This window comes from Passer domesticus, chromosome Z, assembly GCF_036417665.1.
Source record: "Passer domesticus isolate bPasDom1 chromosome Z, bPasDom1.hap1, whole genome shotgun sequence".
NCBI classification, from domain to species: domain Eukaryota; kingdom Metazoa; phylum Chordata; class Aves; order Passeriformes; family Passeridae; genus Passer; species Passer domesticus.
The window spans coordinates 26,560,424-26,578,140 of NC_087512.1; the positions used below are offsets into that span (position 1 = coordinate 26,560,424).

General features: G+C 52.2%; 1 protein-coding gene across 1 annotated transcript; it reads left to right on the top strand.

Moving 5' to 3' along the window:
- Nucleotides 1–1,254: 1,254 nt before the first annotated feature.
- Nucleotides 1,255–5,911, top strand: FOXD1 (forkhead box D1). The gene has a single exon (XM_064404786.1). It carries the CDS (start codon nt 2,052–2,054, stop codon nt 3,318–3,320), a length of 1,269 nt encoding a protein of 422 aa, XP_064260856.1. The 5' UTR covers nt 1,255–2,051; the 3' UTR covers nt 3,321–5,911.
- The last annotated feature ends 11,806 nt before the right edge of the window (nt 5,912–17,717 follow it).

The following is a 17,717-nucleotide window of genomic DNA, read 5'->3' on the forward strand; positions in this document are numbered from 1 at the left end:
TCTTGCCTACCTTTCTTTTAGCAGCTTCCCGATGACCTTAAAATTAATTCGAAGAGAGATTTTGTGAACAGTAGGAACTGTAAATCCGAGTGATATCTATTTTTGTGCAGAAAAAAATAGTCATTTGCTGGGTCTAGAGGGTTTCCTTTTTCTTTCCCCCACCTCCCCCCCCCCCCCCCCCCCCCGTTTTGTAACTTTTGGTGGTATTGTCTTGCAGGCGCCTTAGTAGTGAACAAAATGTAAATAGGATTATTTGGAAATAGTAGAAAGGATTATGTTGTAAATCCATGGAACTTGGTTTGAAACAGGGTGGCTTGTAGCTTTGGGTTAGGACAGTATATCGAAAACGTATTTCAAGGGTGTGTACGTTGTTTGCAAAGCGAGATTTGATCAATGAGACTTTATGCATCAGTCTGCCCTTCTCACGACGATTTCTGCCTAAGAACGAAATGCTCCTTTACCCCTATCCCAGTCGGATCTTGATTGCGGTTTATCCTGCCAGAACTGGGAAAGATGGGATTTTTCAAAGCCTTTCTTTTTAAGACCATGGTAATTGCATTTCTGTCCAAATTTGTGGAGGGGGGGAGTTATTTTGTTTGGGATCTTTGGTAGAGTTTTTGTCTCTTTTTTTTTTTTTTTCCCCTTCCAGCCCTTACGTAAAGGGGGCCCCGGTCTTCTGTCGTATAATAGATCACCTGAAAAGGGGAACAGTGCCACTAAATTAGCAAGCAGTCCTCTGTCGCTTTCTCATGGGTGTTGCTCCTACTTAAAGCGAAAGTCCCATTCTAAAGGCCGGTGAATTTCTTTCCTTTACATACAAAGGAAGTAACGCTAATTCTCTGTTAGTGTTTCTCATAATGGAGGGAACTGCTTCTCTCTCTTTAATAACCATAGCCTTACAATTAAACTGAGAATAGTGGTGTGTTTTGGAGGCTGTTCTTTTAGTTTGTGAGGTCGACAGCAAGAGATATTTTATTTCATTCTAAAGTAAGTGAAACTCTGGAGGATGATGGGGGAGAGGTAGGGAAGGATGGGTGTCAACCATTCCGAGGACAGAAGTCTGAAGTTTATTAACTCACCACCTCCCTCTCCGGTTTGATTTTTTCTCCCCTCCCTTCCCATGGGAAGCAGCACCCCGTCTCTGAGGGCAACCCCGGAAGATGCGAAGCTCCTAGAACCCTCCAGAGGGTTTCTGTTAAGATTCTCCTACATTTTGCGACAGACCTGTACTTTTTTCTTTTTCTTTTTTTTTATTTTTTTTTTTCCCCCGCAGGGAGGTCAAGTGTTATCTTTATTTTCCCCCTTTTCCACTAAATCAGGCACCGGTCTCCCCGCGGCCCCCCCAGAGCCCCTCCTGGATGGAGTGAGGCCGGGAGGGCCCAGACGGTGGCGAGGCGCCCTTCTTGGCTGGGTGAGGGGGGGGGGAAGACTCGCCAGGTTCTGACGCTGGAAGCCATGTGATGGCCCCCTCGCTATAAGGCGGGGAGGAAGGCTGCCCTCCCTGGGACTAAGCCCCAGCCTTTTTACCGTGTTTCCTAAGGCCCAGCAAGCCATCCCCTACGCCCTCCCTCCTCGCCAGCCTCCTCCCCTCTCCTCCTCCCAGGACTAGGCGCGCTCCCTCCTGCCCCGCATCCATTAATGTCTGGGGGCTGAGGTGAGGAGAAAGAAGGGGAAACTGACTTCCAGGAGAGACGGCACAATCTCCCTGCGCCCACAATAACTGATCCCAACCGAAAAAAAACCCGAAAAATATCCCCAAAACGGGGGAAGGGAAGGGGAGAAAAGAGAAAGAGAGAAATCCAAACGGCAGCAAAAAATACCCCGAAACAAAACCCTGACCAGCCGCCGCCTCCGAGCGGGCGGCGGGAGCGCTCCAGGGGCGCGGCAGCGGCGCTGGGGGCCGGCGCGGCTCGGAGCGGCCCGGCTGCCCGTGGCGGCGGCGGGGCGGCTCTCCGCGGAGCGGCGCGGAGGCCTGGCGGCGGCGGCGAAAGCGCCCGCTCGCCCGCCGCGCCGCGCCGGCCGCCACCGATGCGCTGCCCCGCCGCCGCGCCATGACCCTTAGCTCGGAGATGTCCGAGGCGTCGACTCTGGCTGAGGAGACCGACATCGATGTGGTGGGCGAGGAAGACGACGAGGAGGACGACGAGGAGCCACGGACCCGCCGCCGCCGCCGCTCCTACGCCGAGGACGAGGAGGAGGACGAGGACGACGACGAGGAAGAGGACGAGGAGGATGTGGGCGACCTCCACGCCGCCGCCCTGCTGCCGCGGTCGCCCGTGCGCGGCGGAGGCGTAGGTGGCGGCGGCGGCGGGGCGGGCGGCGGGGACGCTGCCGGTGGCTCTCGGCCCCCCTCGCGGGGCGGCCCGCAGAAGGCGACGGCGGGCGGCGGCGGGGCGGGCGGCGGCGGCAGCGGCGGCGGGGCGGGCAGCGGCGGCGGCAAGAACAGCCTGGTGAAGCCGCCCTACTCCTACATCGCTCTCATCACCATGGCCATCCTGCAGAGCCCCAAGAAGAGGCTGACGCTGAGTGAGATCTGCGAGTTCATCAGCGGGCGCTTTCCCTACTACCGGGAGAAGTTCCCTGCGTGGCAGAACAGTATCCGCCACAACCTCTCCCTCAATGACTGCTTCGTCAAAATCCCCCGGGAGCCCGGCAATCCTGGCAAGGGCAACTACTGGACGCTTGACCCCGAATCCGCCGACATGTTCGACAACGGGAGCTTCCTGCGTCGCCGAAAGCGCTTCAAGCGGCAGCAGCTCCCGGCGCCCGAGCTTCTGCTGCGCGCCGTGGACCCCGCCGCCTTCCTCCCGCAGCCTCCGCCGCAGCCCCCGCAGCAGCCGCCCTGCGCCTACGGACCCTACGGCTGCGGCTACGGTCTCCAGCTCCAGCCTTACCACCCCCACTCCGCCCTCTTCGCCTTCCACCACCCCTCTCCGCCGCCCCGCCAGCCCCCTGCCGCCCCCGGCAGCGCCCCCGGTGCGGCGCTGCCCCCCGCCGCCGCCGCGCCGCCGGGCCCCTTGCTGCCGGCGGCGGAGCTGGCACGGACGCCCTTCGGCTTCGCGCACCCGCTGGGCCCGGCGCTGGCGGCCTCGCTGCACTCCGCCAAGCCCGGCAGCGGGGCGGCGCTGGCCCGCTCGCCCTTCTCCATCGAGAGCATCATCGGGGGAAGCCCCGGCCCCGGCGCGGGCAGCAGCTGCGCCTCGCAGTCGACCGCGGCGCCGGGGCTGGTCCGCTCGCTGGGGAGCGCCGGGAGCGGCCTGCCCCCCGCCGCCGCCCTGCCCGCCACCCCCGGCTTCGCGGCACGGATCTCTAACTGTTAAGTGTTTGGGAGTCTTTCCGAAGGTAGGATCTGGGGTATCTCCTTTTCCGCCGCTCGGACGCCCGGCGGACGCTGCCCGCAGGGGCTGCCTGTCTTTGCGTGGGGATAATTGTGATGGGGCTCGGGGGCCGTCCGCCGCCAGCGACGGACCTCCCGTGACCTTCACTAGTGCAAAGCCAGGTGTAGATCTAGATACTGCACGGGCAGGCGGTCACTACATCGGAAAGTTACTCGCTACTCCTTAAAAAGAAACAAATACGGTGATAAATAATGTCTCTAAACCTAAAGTTCAGAGATTCTCAGGTCTAGAAGCTTGAAAACAGTAATGTACAGGAGAGAAAAAAGGCTTGAGGGAGGACAGCAGAGCAATACTTTTTCATTTAGTACACTTGTCTCATGTACTTTTATAAAAGAAAAGATTAACGTGTTTACACAGAAGAAAGTCAAGATTATCATTTCTTATTTTAACCTGTGTTTTGTATTATAATAGACTTACGGAGTTTTTTATTTTGTACTTTATGCGTATTCTTTACAAGGAATATTGTTAAAATTACTGGCAAGTATTATTGTACCATTTTAATGTAAAATTTTTACACATTTTCAAAAATAAAATTTTTAATTTTCAAAAAAAAAAAAGAAAAAAAACAGAACAAAAAAAAAAACAACAAAACCAAACCCAAAGACCAAAGGAGCCCAGCCAAACAACTGGCTTTGGATCCTTCCCTCCTTAGCACTTCTCCTTTTTTTTTGGGACATTGATTTTTTTTTTCTTTGGGATTAATAGCACAATAGTCAAGGAATATTCTAGCTTGAAATTTATTATGTGCAGATTTGACTGCAAAGAAGAAAATAAAAATACGATATTTGCAGTCAATGCATTGTTAACCCTAGCAGATAAAGAATGACAGAAAACCCAAAACAAACTAAACAATCAAAAAAAAAAAAAAGAAAGAAACCACACAACACCGACAAAAAAAAAAAACCCAACCAAACAAAAAAACACTCCACAAAAAACAGCAGGAACGAAAGAGGGGATAAATAGAAATAGGTCTCTCTGGAGGGAGTAAAGCCCAGTTCTGCAAGGCACCAATCAGGGGATTGATTTAAAAAGCCAGTTTAAAACTATTTTTATACTTTTGGGTGTGTTTTAAATCACAAATGCATCATAGCTTGGTTTCCAAGAGGCCCAAAGGAAAATACTACTAATGAAGGGCATACATTGAACTTAAGAGAGATTTGTTCTAGACACTTATGTTTCTGTGATGATGATAATAGTGGCATGTGTTTCTACTTTTCAATACATAAAATATAAAATGCGCTTTGTAATATCCTCGTGTGACGAGTTGATTAAGTTTATAAGCTGTCGAAGTAAGGATGTACAAAACCAGCCATGAAAGCAGCTTTTCTGATTCCAAACATTCGTTTTTAAGATCCATAGATATCTATTTTATAGACTAAAAAAAATTTAACCAAAAATCCGGCCTCAAATATTCAGAGCTTATATCTGGAAAAGAGAATTGCGTGTTTTAAGAGTAGACGTGTGAATGTTTGTTGTGGACTAGGAATATACGTTTTTCAAACCAGGGAGGCACTTTTCAACTACGACTGTATTTATAACAATTTAGGAGTCTCGGGGATCAAATATGTGAATTTTCATAATAAAAAAAAAAAAAAGAAAAAAGGGAGGGATGCCTTTTAGTGCTCTTTGGAGTGAGGAGGGGTTTTACGTGTAGAAGTATTTTGTCGCCTGGGTTTTAAATATTCTAGTAGATAGAAAGGTGGTGCTTCTCCATTTTGTTTGTAGCAATGTTGTGTTAAAATAGTGGGTTTCCAAAAGCAGAAAGACGGGACATAAGATCTCTGCTAGGCTCCATTTATACTCTGGAGCTAGCAGGCCTCTTTGGGTGTTCCGGGTTCCTCAGCAGAAAAAGAAGCAAAGTCCCTTCTAATTTCTAAAACAAAAGGGAAAATACCCCAGAGGCACCGTGCACCTATTCTCCAGGGAGAGTGAGTTTTTTTCAAGAGAGATCGATTAATTCAATTTCCCCGGGACTGGCCGGGGGATGCGCAGGGCCGACACGGGCCGGTGCAGCGCGGAGTACCGAGCTAAGCTGAGGCCCCCCTCGAAGAGGCAGATAAAATCAAGCAGGGAAATGTTTTCCGGGAGAGAAGGCAGCTGTGGCCTTGCGGCGGTGCGAGGCTCCCCGAGGAGGGATGCTGCTGGCCCTCAGTTTGGGCTCTGTCTGCTCGGGTCCTAGGGATCTCCGCGAGCAGTTACATGAGAAGGGTAGATTCCGGCGACCCACACTGTGTTTGTTTCTCTTGGCTTCTCCGCAATAGACCTCGGGGAGCCCGGCGACCTCCCCCACGCAAAGCCCAGCCCGGCCCACGCCGGTGAGCAGTGGGGTCTCAGTGTGCCCACTGCCCGTCCCTCAGGTCTCCTCAGAGGTTTATGGCAAGCAAACTGCTTGGCCACTTGTTTCTTCCACGTTTTTCGCCGGTTGCCCCCATCCCGTGCGGACAAGACCTTCCCTTGGGATTTGCTTAGGGAAGGTGACAGAAGAAAATTGCAGTAGGTAGTATAGATTTCTCTCTTTTTTTCCCCTTTTTTTTTTCTTTTTTTTTTTCTTTTTTCTTTTTTTTTTTTTTTCCGTAAGGAAAAGGGGGTCGAGTAAGAGGTCCAGTGTCCTGGTGAAGGACCTTTTGCCTGCTCCTCGAGTCGGCGGGGAAGCCGCCGGCCTGGGTCCCGGTCCCGATAGTCCCTGTTTCCCCGCTGCTGCCGCAGAGCAGGTGCTGCCAGAAAAGGAGCCGGCCCCACAGCCCTTTGATGAGCTCGCGGCACCGCCGGGCCGCAGCGCCCCATTCGCATGCTAATGGCCCACCGTGCTCTCCGCGGCTTCCAAGAGTAACAGAGAAGCTAACAGTGTAGTCCTCGCAAGGACCGAGCCCGGACGAACAATTCTTCCAAAATAGTTTGGGCCCTAAACAATCTGGTAAGACATGCAGTACAGTGTCGCCTCCTCCTCCTCCCAAAGTGTGGATTCGTTATCCCGTCTCCTTGCTCATCATATCCCCGTAGGGCTGAGAGACGAATTACTGGATCTGAATTGGGAGGGGATTGCTCTATGAGGGGGCTAATGTTTCAATCAGTTCATCCTGAAGGACCACACAAAAAGAAACTTCTTCGTTTATGGTGCTATTATGCAGAGTTTTAATCTAGGGATAGATTTAGCCAAATGTTATCTATTGGGAATTTAATGAAGCCCTTATGTATTCAATCGTCTTTTATGCCACACACAGTGTCTCTATCCAGAAACGTTTCCTTCCACATAGTTCTTTGTTTCTGATGGGTGATTTATATACTTTTAATTAGGTTTTTAAAAAATTATTTCTTTTCAAGTATCTTGTATAACTTTTCTCTTAAACAGGACTGTGTTAGGTCCCTTCCCACATCCCCTATAAAAGAGGTTTTCCCTTCCCTCCCTGGTTTCAAATACGATTAGTTTGCACGTCCACACACTGTACCCCTTCCAGTGGAGCGCTCCTGCTGCCTTGTGCAGAGGGGCCGGTCATCGTGCCCTCTCTGTCGACATCGCCGTGGGCTGCGACGGGCTGCGCAGCCCGGGGGTCCGGCCGAGACCCGTGGCTCCCGTGCACAGCTCCCCGGCCCTGAAGCTGCTCTCAACCCAAACCATTCCCACCCGCACCTCCTTTGGACCACACCTTCGATCTCGTTTGTATTTTAGGTGCAATGAGAAGCACTCCTGGGGTCAGCGGGGTGCACATCCCGTGCTTGCAGGCTGGTTTCAAATACCCAGGACCAGCGCACATCACCCAGTCCGGAAGATGAAAGAGGGGAGCGAGGCCCTCACCTGCTCTCAGCTGCTCCCTTTCTTGCAGAGCTAGTGGCGAGGGCAGAGCGCATGGTCGCCCCCGTAGAGACTGAGGCCTCTTCGGGGGATCTGTGGGAAAGTGGATCTGTCCCTTGGCACGGCCCGGAGACTCCACTTCGTATGTAATACTTTCCCTCAGTACTTACAGTAAGTACTGCTGTAGTCTCTGATAATATTGCATTTGACAGAAATAATGGAAATTATGATCTTGGCCAAGCCCTTTCTGCTCTGGAACTTGCTAACCAATGCAGATCCGTTTTTCAGCTTGTTCACAGTGGCTCCCCCACCTGCAGTGGTATTTCCTCTGCTTCCCTCGGCGGCGGCCGGCCGCACACACCATCGGAACCCGAGCACCGGCGGGGACCGGCTGCCCTGTGCCCGCAGCTGGGTGTATCCTGACCAGGTAGGTGTCCGCCTCCACCGTTCCTCACCTCCAAGCCCCAGTAACCTGCTGCAGGTGACTGCGTGGTCTCTCCACCCTTCTCCGAAAGTCCTTTCTCCTTTGCAACCCTCACTGTGAGAGGCACGGTGGGTCTCTGCTCGCTGCCCCTTCCTGCGCTGCAAAGTACGACCAGGACGTGGAGGAGGCATTCACGCAGAAGTGCGTGTACGTGTGTGCAGGAGAATGGCACTTCAGAAGGTAACAAGCTGCTGCCGGATCCCTGCTGCGGCAACAACCATGCTCGGTGCTTCATTGTGCAGATGGCTGCCCGCCGATTTTGGGGAGAGATGGAGAAATGAGCGCGATTTCCAAGTCGGTAAACCTCTTCCTCTTGTTTTTCACTTGAGGAAGAACTCTGTTCCCCGCCGCCAGTCCCGCCTGGAGGCACACTGCGGGCAGCCGGCCCTGGAAACGCGCCGGCCCCGTCCCAGCCGCCTGGCTCGTCTCGCCGCTCGGTTACCGGCACGACCGAAAACAACAAAGGCGAAGGCTGCGGGGCTGGGAAGGCACGCACGGGGAGCCCTCGGCCAAACTCGCGGCCAGCCCGGCCGCCCCAGTGCGGGGGGCACCGAGCGCCGTGCGCGGCCGCACAGCGGGGCAGAGCGGCCACGGCCGCGCTCGGCCGAGCCCGCGCGTGGGAGCGGGGGCACCCGGCGGCGTCCCGGCGGGAATCACCCCGGGAAGCCCACGGAAGATGGATAGCGTACGAAGATGTGCCCTTAGTGCAGCGCTTCTGCTCCGTCAGCTGTCGCAGTGAGAGACAGAGAGGCACACCCGCCGCGCTCTGCGCCATGGAGAAGCCTATCGGCTAGGCACCGTAGTGCCCAAAATGTACAAAAACATATGGACTGGACAAAGGGGCCTTTTTTTTTTCTTTTTTTTTCTTTTTTTTTTTCCTTTTTCTTTTTCGCGCGGTGTCTCGTCAATTTCAGAAATTCTACCGGTGAACTGAGTTCAGAAGGAAATTTGAGGTTGTGGGGTTTTTATTTTTCTAATCTGAATAATTAAACTTTCCCTTCCTTCAAGCCACAGGAGACCTGTTGAATTGATTCTGTTTCCCTTTCGCTGATGCAGTGAAACGGCATGCAGAAATCTGCAGGCCCCCATATTTAGATGATACATTATGCAATTTATGTTAAAGCAAACGGATACTTAGATAATTCTATTGTTGCATAAATTCGTTTCTTAAGACTGGGAAAGCCTTTTCTACGGTCATTTCTGTCCCCCGAGTGCAGTGTAAAACCATGAGTGCACCGAAACTCGTGTGAACCATTTAGGAGTGTTTGTCTCGCACCCGCTGATACCACCACCCAGTGCCCGCACAACTGCAGCGCTGCGGTCATCGCTCCTGCTAATGCCCAGGCTTTGGCAAGTCCTTTTAAAACCTGTGAATGCCTCTTCGTGCCGCAGTGGCCGTAGTACCGCTTCTCTAGTTTCATTGCAGAAGAGTACATGCACACCTGTATACACGAGATACATTAAATACACACAATCAAGATTAATGAGGTGACTTCCATGGGTTTTCTTTTCGTTGAATAAACACTGTCACATCTGCTTATTCAGCAACAACCAGACGAAACAGATAGCTTTCTAATATACGGGTGTACAGTGAAATTCCACCTGTCGGCTGCACAAGGGCGGGGGGAGGGGGATTGGCAGAGAAGAACAGCCTCTTCGAATAAATATACGATTAAAAAAACCATTGGTGAGGGGAAAAAAAAAAAAGAAAAGAGAAAAAAAAGGGGAAAAGGTGTCCAGTGCCGAGCGAGGAGGAACAGATATATATATCAGGTGACTTTGCTCGGAAGTGGAAGGATCAGAAATTACGGACCATAGAAAAAAGAATTTATTATTTCTTTCCAGCCTGTCTCTGATTGCACAAAGTGCCATCTGGGGCTGCTCGCTGGGCTCTGTCAAACATCCCTTCCTTCTTCATGGAAGTCCTTAACCTGTCTTTCTCCGTGCAGACGGCGCTGCACGCACGGAGAAATGTGTACCCTCGCAGTGTTGCACAAGCGCTAGGCAGCCGGAGGCCCCGCTAACGCCACACCGCAGACCTTTCCCTCTACTTTTCACTTCTGTATGAGAAGCCAAAGGGTGGCTTTCTCTGAAGATTAACCACTTTAAATCGCTTTCAGCACTACTTCCACCCCGATGTCCTTCCTCCTGGTGCTCAGACATCTGCCAGCCGGGGCACGATTTTCGGTGGAATCCCCAGTTCCGCCCGTCCGCCTTTAAGGCAGATGCCCCGTCCCGCGCACCGGAGCGGGGCTACCTACGAGAGGTGTGGAGTGGATGTTTTTGCTTTTAAAAGGACTCTCTTCCCCTCCAGCCTCCTCCCCACCCAGAAGGAGTCCGCAACAAATCGCTAACACTCATGGGCAAGCCAAAGGTAGCGTTTCCACAAGAGATTTTGAGTCCGGTCCCGGAGATGCTGCTGTCCCCGCGGCTGCGAGACGGCGTGGCTCGCCCGGTTAAGCGGCACAGCCCCGCGGCCGTGCCGGGGCGGAGCCGGGGGCGCTGCCGGCAGACGGCAGGAGGGACCGTGCTCTGTGCCTCCTCCCGGCCCCAGGTACGCTGCCGTCCTCGCAGGGCTGTCTCGGCCGCCCGCCGGTAGGGCAGACCGCTGCTGCCATTGACGGAGCGCTCCGGGTTCATAACTCCCCCCGACGAGGACAACCTTCGGCCCAGTCCTGTCCTGCCGTCGACACCCACCGTGGGGAGGGCGGGGGCGTGTGGGGTGAGGGGAGCCCGGTGCCGACGCTATAAATCCCTCGGCAATTGAGTTCTGCACCTTTGATTTGGAAAATCGGATTCTTTGAGTGGAAACAGTTGACAGGAACTTAAAAGGATTAGCTGCATTCCACACAGGATCATTTTTACTCGTAACATTTTGAAACGATTGATCCCTTCCAGACCATAAACAATGTCCAGAAAAATGATCTAACGAGACTTCCATTGTTTCCTTTTGTCTACGAATCCCCTTTCGCCAGCGGTTTGATTAGGGAGTTTGACAGTCTGGATTGTAATCACAGACACACACACACACACACACACACACACACACACACACCCCCTTTTCCCGAGATAAGTGTTGAATTTGAAATAGTTCGTAATTTGCTCCGTAATCTCATTCTGTCAGAAATTGAGCAAGTGCGGAGAAAGGCAGGTAGGGGCAGAAGGAGCAAAGACAGTGGGACGGAGAGGAGTGCCACAGAATGCCGACATGAGAGGTGGGACATTTCCCAAGCCTCTCTTGCTGGTTTTTGTACCGGCCTGGCAGAAGAAAGAGAAAGAGAAGGCCCACAGGTGCACAAGCCTGCTCGGAACACAGGGTAGAATACAACACGTGCAGCCCCGTTCCCCACCGCGGTCCGAGATGACTCAAGATCCGCGGGCTCTGCTTTGTCCCTCTCTTCTCCTCTTCCCCTCCCGTCTGCGGGCAGGAGAGTTAACGCGGAGACATTAACGGGGGAGAGAGCGAGGGGGCCCTGCCCTGTCATGCTGGCCGGCCGACTTTTCCTCTGTTTTGACACCTGCGCGCACTGCCCTATGCTCCTCTCCCTGATTTATCGCCCAATTAAAGGTTCAGCCTTCCTCGAGCCACCCGTGCCGCCTCCCCTCGACGGGTCTCCGCGGGTGACGTCTCCCCGGCGACAGCACGGGAGGTGATGGGCTGAGGCGGCCTTTTTTCGGCCCCTCCTGTTTCCCTTCCTTCCCCTCTGTATCTGGGAGAACCCAGGGCCTCGTGTCCCAGGAAAAAGCCGGCGGGGTCGAGCCGTGTCCAATGGGGCGTCCCGGCCCGGGGCTGTGCCGTGAAGCGAGGAGTGCTTCCAGCCTGGATCGGGGAAAACTCAGCCAGGGGAAGCACCTCAGTTATGTCTCTCCTTCAATTAAGAGACAGCAGCTCCATCCCGTCGGATTTCTCTGGACTTGTTCTTCCTGCCAGGCTCCGGAATTCATCTTATCTCTTTTCTTTTCTTTTCTTTTCTTTTCTTTTCTTTTCTTTTCTTTTCTTTTCTTTTCTTTTCTTTTCTTTTCTTTTCTTTTCTTTTCTTTTCTTTTCTTTTCTTTTCTTTTCTTTTCTTTTCTTTTCTTTTCTTTTCTTTTCTTTTCTTTTCTTTTCTTTTCTTTTCTTTTCTTTTCTTTTCTTTTCTTTTCTTTTTTCTCTCTCTCTCTTTTTCTCTTTTTTCTTTCTCTCTCTTTTTTTCTTCCCCTTTATCTCTTTATTCCTCACACTGAGAACAAGCGTCTCCCCGGCACAGACTGGTAGCATTGAGCATCTTCTTAACTTAACTGTGTCTTCCTTGTATCTATCAATCTACCTTTCTAATTAGACTAATTAGAAGATATGCGGAGTGTTGCTGGGTCCATAGACTAAACTGCTTAGGATTTCTGAAAGGGAAGTTGAATGCCCGCCATGGGAGGTGTCCATTCAGGGGTACGGTAACAGTTGCTACATTTATCTCCTGCTATTGAAAAGAGCTCTGCTTAAAGCTCGATTAAAATGTTTGGAAACTAATGCCACCCTGGATCCCTCTCTAATTAGAGGGCCTGGATAGATCACCCTGAGCAGTCAAAAGGAACTCCTTCCCGGGCTTGGCTTTTCTGTTCAGCAGAATTTCTTCTCTCCCCACAACCCCACCCCCACCTCCCAAAGAGAAAGAAAGGGTGGGGGGGCGGTGTGGAAGGGAGAGAGGAAGATAACGGAGCTATAAAAACCGGGGCAGAGAAATGGCGCTACGCCAAAATCTTTCTCCCTAAGTGTCTTGTTTTGTCCCGGTTTTCCTGCGGCAGGCACAGACTCTTCTTCCGGAATTCATCTTCAGCGGTCGGCATAGGTTAAGGTTGGGCGGCTCCTTCCCCGCTGCCTGCTGCAAGCCAGTCAGTCTTGGGGAAGGGGAAAGGCCGTCGCCCTCTTCCCCTCGCACGCACAGGTGCGGAGGGCGTAGTCTCTCTACCTTCTTGCCCCGCTGCTCGCCTCGCTGTGCCCCGCCGGCTTTGCTCAGAAAGAGCAGAGGGGAGGATAGAGGGTGGGGGAAAGTCATCCACGGAGCTGGCGGCTCCTGCCCCCCAAACGCTGCTTGCAGGAAACCCAACGCTGAGCAGCAGTTTCCAGCAGGCCACCGGACTGAGTGAAGGAAGGGCTGTTGGAAATCCCTCCCTGGGGTACCTTTTGCCTCCATCTCTAACCGAGAGCACCGCCGCTCACCTAAGTAGGCACACACGCATTTCTCTGCGCCCGCGGAGTGCGCGGAGGGGCGCGGACAGCCCTCGGGTCGCCCCTCTCCCGGGAAAGGCAGCCTCAGCCGAGAACTTTTGTGTCGGGCACCTCGCGAATTTGCGGCGCCGTTTCTTCCCGGTACGGCAGAGACACAATTTGTCCTCATAAAGGCGAGTCAACGATTGGTGCTGGCGGGGGAAGGGATGAGGAAAATGTTCTCTTCATTAACACAAGCCTGTTAGACAGATGACTTAATTTGCGGGATAGATATGACCAAAAGTGCCTGGAAACTGCTCACAGTCATGACTCGGCAGGCGACGAGCCCGCGACAGCCGGCTGTGACCCGCGGGAGCTCACCGTCCTTGTGGTGGCAAACAAGGGTGCAGCGGCGGCCCGTCGGTACCATGGGGTCCGTGGCGGGTTGGTGCTGCGGATTTCACCCCTTGGCCTTTGGTGATTACAGAGCACCAAGTACCGGCAGAGGAGAATAAAGTTGGGAATAATAATAATAATAATAATAATAATAATAATAATAATAATAATAATAATAATAAGTTGTTGTTGTTGTTGTTGTTGTTGTTGTTGTTGCTGTTGCTGTTGCTGTTGTTGCTGTTGTTTTATTGTTGTTGAGAATGATGTGGTGGGCGTTCTGGATAAACTGTCCAATCTACTCAGTAAACATATCAGCATCCCATTGTCCCCGTGTTGTCCCAGGAAAGGCCCCTCTGAGCCTCTGGCAGGTGGGATCTCCTGAGAAAAAGATGTAAGGGGGTGGCAGGCAGAGAAATCCAGTTTACATCCTCCTTTCCTTTCAAGCCTCCGGAGCCACCTTATCCTGAAACCCTCTGCAGGAGAGGGGAACCGAAGAGAATGGGGAGGATCTGCTCCTCTTGGTCCCGGTAGTCAGGCGACGTTACCAGCGGGGGAAGGAGTAGCTGGATGAGCCGGCAGGTGGGAAGTGGGGTAGTTCCCGCAGTGTCCCGGCTCTGCCACGCTCTTCCTCGGCCAGGCGGGGGGCTGCTCACACTGTATCATGTTTTATCCCAGTGAACTCAACAGGACGAGTCCCAAGGACAAAACCGATCAAACATTTCCCTTAGGAACATACGGGGAGCTGCTCACGCTGTATCACGCCTAATTCCAGTGAACTCAACAGGACGAGTCCCAAGGACAAAACCGATCAAATACTTCCCTTAGGGACATAGCATCTACTATATCTATCTATCTATCTATCTATCTATCTATCTATCTATCTATCTATCTATCTATTTTCCCCTCCAAAAGCGAGTCCAGCTCAGAGGACAGATTTTTTTTTTTCTTTTTTTTTCTTTTCTGCAGAGAGCGCATCTCTTCATAAAATGTTCTCGGAGGACCTCATCCCTGCTCCATTGGGGACCGCTGGTTGAGAGAATCCCTTGGGACCCATCTGCGGGATTGAGTGGGAAGACCCCCCCCCCCCCCCCCCCGTCAGAGGGAGGAATTTGCCCCTGGGGGAAGACCAAGACACTTTTTCACGGCTGCTGGGCCGCGCTGGCCCCTTACTGAGGATGTAAGAGAAAGCACAAACACATTCCCTCCAAAAGGCAGGCTTGTCTCTTGCCCCTGCTCATGGGCCGTGCTCCTGTCTTACATCCCTCCAGCACGCACAGCATTTAGGGAATTTCATCACGAAATGTAAATCTAGGGAATTTCATCACGAAATTCTCCTTAGGTGCCCAAGATACAGTCAGGAATAATGTCCAGGCTTCAAAGATCAAAGAACTGCATGACAGGTAGTTGAAAGTTTGCTGAGTTTTACAGAGTTTTAGAGTTTCTTAATTTTAGCGTATAGGATCTTCCCAGGACCCCTCTCTGCATTTCTAGAGCCTAAGGATGCTGGTGACCTCTCACTTTTGGAAAACAAGCAGATGAGGACAGAGCTTCATGTCCAGACCCAGGACAGCTGCAGCTGTGTGCTGGTAGTCCATCGCAATCAGCAGGTGGCTGAGCTGTTTGTCTACACTTTAAATGTTTCACATTACGTTCCTCGTGGGCGTTATACAGCAAGTTTCCTTGTTAGCCCTGGGATTTTCTCTCTTTTTTCTTGTTGGTGTTTTTTTTTTTTTTTAATTTTTTTTTTATTCACGTGCGCAATTTCTGCAAGCAGCGGAGAGACAGAGCTCTGGGATGAGAGGTTTAACTGAAACCTCTGCCCTGACACTGATCCACTCCTCTGTTCCTTCGTGTCCGGGCTCTATAACTTTGCCTCGGATATATTTTGTGCAGTCGTGCCATTCACCTCAGGCTGATCAAGAAGGCAAGTGGTGGGAGATTAGATGTTTTTTGTGGGGGGAGCGAGAAAAAGAGAATGCAAGGCTGAGGGTAGAAGATTAGACTTCACTGAAATCCAGACCGCAGTGTAAATTCCACACAGGAAAGGGTATAGAGTCATAGCCGCCCCGCGGGGAAAATGTGGGTTTTTCTCTCTCTCTCTCTCTCTCTCTATTTTTTTTTTTTTTTTCCAGCGGGTGCTTCGGATAGAAGCAGGTTGATGCAAGGGGCCCCACGCCACCCCGCCCCGCTGGGGGACGGCCTTTCCCAGGGCCCCGGAGGCCGCTGCCGCGGTGATGGTGGGGCGCGAAGGGTCAGGGGCTTTACTAGGGGAGATTGCGGAGGGACAGCGATCTGCATGCCTGAAAACACGCACTCCTCGCCATCTCCCGCCAAAGTACCCTTGTGATCTGGCCATCTCAACCAGTCAGAACAGCAGCTTTCCCCAGATGTTGATGGCAGAAAGAGATAAAAAGAGAATTGGGATAAATATTTGTCCTTCAGGAATGGAAGTTATTAAATTAACACCCCAAAGTTTGCACTATCTAAGGAGTTTTGTCAAACATTATTTTTTAAAAAGACAGAACAGAATATGAGAAGTTCTGCCTTTGGCCAAAGCAGTGGAGTGTAAGACAAACATATTACTGTATATCATGGAGCCACGCAAGCCACTGCTGGACACGTACAACAGAAGGTAAATAGATTATTTTGTTTAACAATACTGACAGCTTGTATGGAGCAGAATTGAAGAGATCTAAATATTAATAGACTCATTCAAGTGGAGCAAAAGTTACAAATCATTAGCTGAAGAAAGTTGGCTTCCAGCCCACATTCTATAGGGGCATGAGGGAAGCGTGGTAACTATGCTGTTGCCGGCTACAAAAGGGCAAATTTTGTATATAATTTATTTAGATGAAGTGTGCAGAATGTTTTTATTTGTTCTAGTTCTAGCTGTCTCACCTCTGTGTGAACTCCCCAAATCCAAATTTACTCCAAATACTTCTGCTCCCCCTTCTGCACACTTCCCTCCAACGTGTTTGCTTTGGCAACTTTCATGTTCTCGCAAACAATTCTTCCAAAGATATCAATCACTCTTGCACCCAAAGAGAAATACTGTACACTCAATGCGATGACAAAATGAAACATGTTTGAAGCAAACCATGTGTTCTAGTGTGCCAGGGATTATGTTATTTGTTCAGGGAATATGTTCGGAATATTTTAGGCTTCTGTTACTCCTGTGATAGTAAATTTTATTGTCTGCTGTTAGGATTTATTATTTCGGAGACAACCCAAATACCTCTTTACACGTGGAGAGCTTCTAAAGGGGGAAGACTACTCTGCGTCGAGCTGGGGGAATTTATTGGCCCGCGGTACTGCATTTTGTAATGCCGTTCGGCCCGAGACGCGCAGAAACCGCGGCAAGCGGGCCTGGTGCCGGCGGGAGGGCATCGCCTGCCCCCACGCGTGTCCATGGGCCCACGCGAGCCCCACCTCCGTGCCGGCCGAGGGAGCGGGGCCAGCGGCGGGTACACCGAGGAGGTGGGACCCGCCTGCCGCGCCCGTGCGGAGCCAGCCGGCGATGGCTCTCGAGCGGCTCGGGAAGCTTGCATCGGCCCCCGGCCTGCGCATGGGGACTGATGCGTGCCTGCCCTGCCTCCTGTGAAACCCTAATTTCACGTCCTGGTCTTGAGGGAGGTGGGTTATTTGGCAGGGCTTTTTTGGTGCGTTTTTGGTATCGTTGGTGTGGGTTGTGCGGATTTTTTGTTTGTTTTGTTGCTGTTTGTTTTTTCTTCAGCCTCCTTGGCCTTGTGGAGCGTCCCAGCAGGAGGGTCACCGTGCGGGTGCTCCCACTTGAGGTGTCAGCGTTGCCAGGCTGTTCCGAAAGCCCGGAGATCGGGGTATCCCTTCCGCTTTGGCCCTTCCATGTGAGCCAGGCTCCTGTCCTCTCGTCTCGGCGCGGGCGGAGAAGGATCTCCCGGCACTGACACTCTGCCTCGCCTCTAAAACGCATCAGTGCTCCCCGCCAGATTCGCAGCCGCGGAATTACCCTTCCAACGCTAAGTGGCTCCGCGCCCCTCTCCCCTCGCTCTCCGCGAGTGGGTGGCTGTGCCCATGGCACCCTCGCGTCGCCGGGCCTCCTGCCATCGTGTCTGGGGAGCTCCCTCGACCTAGCACGCACTCTGCAGCAGCACGAAGAAGCCGTCGTCACTCTTTGTCTCTCCTTTCTGGCTTTGAATGTGAACCTTCCCGGTCCACCCTGTCCCATCCCCGCTGCCGCTGCTACTGCGCCAGGGCAGGCTCGAAGAAGGCTGAGCTCTCCCTATTACTGGAAAGCCAGCATGGTATCTACACATAATTATGCCATGCTTCTGGTCTCTGAAAAGACCGACTGGATGCCGTTGCTGGATGTAACAGGTCTGACAGTTATATGCCATTAAATGATAGCGATTATTCATGAGCCGCTGCAGGCTCATTTTCCTGGTTTGGCGTTACTGACCGGCGTGAAAGTGACAGTCCCCTGCTCCGAAA

Bases quoted from the DNA above. Each gene is read 5' to 3' on its own strand.
- FOXD1 (XM_064404786.1), top strand. From the start codon at position 2,052: ATGACCCTTAGCTCGGAGATGTCCGAGGCGTCGACTCTGGCTGAGGAG.